General features: G+C 38.3%; 1 protein-coding gene across 1 annotated transcript in view; it reads right to left on the bottom strand.

Annotated features, from left to right (window-relative positions):
- Nucleotides 1-1,425: 1,425 nt before the first annotated feature.
- The window catches only part of kcnv2a (potassium channel, subfamily V, member 2a), a 7,165-nt gene continuing 6,124 nt past the window's right edge, over nt 1,426-2,466 (bottom strand). The window contains exon 2 of the mRNA XM_043718517.1: nt 1,426-2,088. Coding sequence (XP_043574452.1) covers nt 1,810-2,088 — 279 coding nt within the window. The 3' untranslated portion in view covers nt 1,426-1,809. The remainder of the gene's footprint in view (nt 2,089-2,466) is intronic.

Here is a 2,466-nt window from a genome sequence, read left to right as displayed (position 1 = left end):
GATATCTGGTCGGCATGGACGGGTTGGACCGAAGGGTCTGTTTCCAGGCTGTACATCACTCTATGTGTGTAGGCATCCTTGCCATTTGCCACTTCACGCCTCCTCTTCTCACCTTGAGGAAGTGCCTTGAATAGAATAGACAATCAGCAATCTTTCACTGGTTGCTGCCTCCAAAGACTGTGGCCCTAGCACTTGTGTACATGATGGAAAACACACCAGATTCCACAATGTCAAGGCAATCTTAAATGTTCCAATGCCTTTTTATGAACTGGACGTTCAAAGTAACATTGCACATGTATTCCTGAGAACAATGATTAAATAAGTGTCAATCAATTATTCTGTCATCCCATTTTAATTAATTTATTTATTGAAATTTACAGAATCTTTCGTACAAATACATACAGCACAGGAATAATCCATTCCCATTGGTCAATGTGAACATATGTTCCAGGTCCATTCATATTTTAATTATCTCCTACTAGCTTATCTCTATATTTCTATTGCATTTTCATTTGTCTATTCGGGAAGGCCTTCCCTTAAGTGTTTCAGTGCTGTTGATTTTAACCATCCATATGGTTTTGGGTTTCACATTTTAATCATGTTGTATGAAGAAGAATCTCTTCAATTGTTTATTTGATCTCTCGGTAGCTATCTCATGTTTAGGCACCTCTGCTTATTGACCCACAGTTTTTCCATATTCATCCTAATGAATCAATTCTTAATTTTAATGTCAGATAACATATTTTGTCTTGGTCTTCTCTTAAACCATAGAACCGCAGTCTGCTCTGCTCAATCTTTCCTTGGAGTTGCATTCACTCGGTGCTGCTAACATCACAGCAAATCATCTCCAGTTCTATTGTATCCATTTCCAGGCTGGAGACCAGAATATGCATATTATCTCAAATATTGTTTCACTAACATTCAATATAAAGTTAACATTAGCTGACTGCTTTTGTATTCTTTTCCTCTATTTATGAAGCCCAATAATTTGTGATTAATAGAGTCTTTTCAATTTGTTATGTTACTTTTAGTGTTTTATGTATTTGCATTCCTTGATTTCTTTGTTCCTCCAACCAACTTATTTATTTCATTTTCCATGAAATAACTTGCTCTTTGTTCTTCTTGCCAAAAGGTGCCTTTCCCCACTCCAATCTGCATCAGAGTTAGTTGCTGCTCATCCACATTTTGGTAAACTCTTTTGCCTTCACATAAATTATTGTAGGCCTCCACAGTATTAACCTGCATCCTAAATTTGTTATCACTTACAAATTTTAACACTGCACCTCCGAGGTCTAAACCTAGACCATTTATGCCAATGATAAATAACAATGTCCTCGCAAGGAACTCTGTGGAATGCCACTTTCTTGCGTTCTGAGAAGCATCACTTAACCCTTATGTTTCCCGAGAGCAACCTCCCAACCCATTGGGTGGTCTGGCCTCTGAGTGTTGTTACAAATCTTTTATGCAACATTGTGTTTGCTAAAAATCATTTTTTTCAAAACCTGTGCTGTGTTACGTAACTGGTATTTTACCCAGGAAGTTTGCTTCTTGATTGAATTAAATAAACTGTGCGGAAAGTAATCCTGAATGAGAATACAACATTCAAAAACATTTTTACTAGACATTTCATGCTTTGAAGGTTAATCATGAAAACAACATTCAGAACACTGCCAGTTGCATTTATCATCAATTTTCCAGGGAACATGCCAATTTGTTCCCCGGATTTTAAACATGAAATGTTTCTTCAAACCACTCAAGAAAGAAAATGTGAGAGCATTTATCAAACTCAGGTCATTGTCTGAGGACATCTTATTCTTCCCTTGGTAAGTGATGGTGTGGGACCCCTCCACAACATTCCAGCATCTTCCTCAACGCTCTTCCTGAGAAGTTGATCTTTCCTCGCTGCTTTGATGATGTTGTATATTCATAGCTTTTGAGCTGTGAATAATAGTCAGAGAATTTATTATAGAGAATGGAGATTGGCATGCCGTTCAAAATAATCCCAAAAGCAATGCAGCCAAAAGCAAAAATCCTTCCAAACACTGTTTCTGGGTAGACATCTCCGTAGCCGACTGTGGAAATGCTAACCTGTAGGCAAATAAAGTCATTATTCAGTAGGTATCTTGACAAAACAATTTAAAAGCAATTTTTTAAGCAAAGTATTAACTGCAATTCAAATGGGTGTTCAGAAAAGGAGGGCATTGAAGTCATAGAGATGTACAGCATGGAAACAAACCCATCCAACCTGTCTATGCTGGCCAGCTATCCCAACCCAATCTAGTCCTACCTGCCAGCACCCGGCCCATATCCCTCCAAACACTTCCTATTCATATACCCATCCAAATGCCTCTTAAATGTTGCAATTGTACCAGCCTCCACCACATCCTGTGGCAGCTCATTCCATACACGTACCAGTCTGTGTGAAAAAGTTGCCCCTTAGGTCTCTTTTATATCTTTCCCCTCTCA

This window comes from Chiloscyllium plagiosum, chromosome 2 (genome assembly GCF_004010195.1).
Source record: "Chiloscyllium plagiosum isolate BGI_BamShark_2017 chromosome 2, ASM401019v2, whole genome shotgun sequence".
Taxonomy (NCBI): Eukaryota; Metazoa; Chordata; class Chondrichthyes; order Orectolobiformes; family Hemiscylliidae; genus Chiloscyllium; species Chiloscyllium plagiosum.
This window is presented reverse-complemented; position numbering and strand designations above follow the sequence as displayed.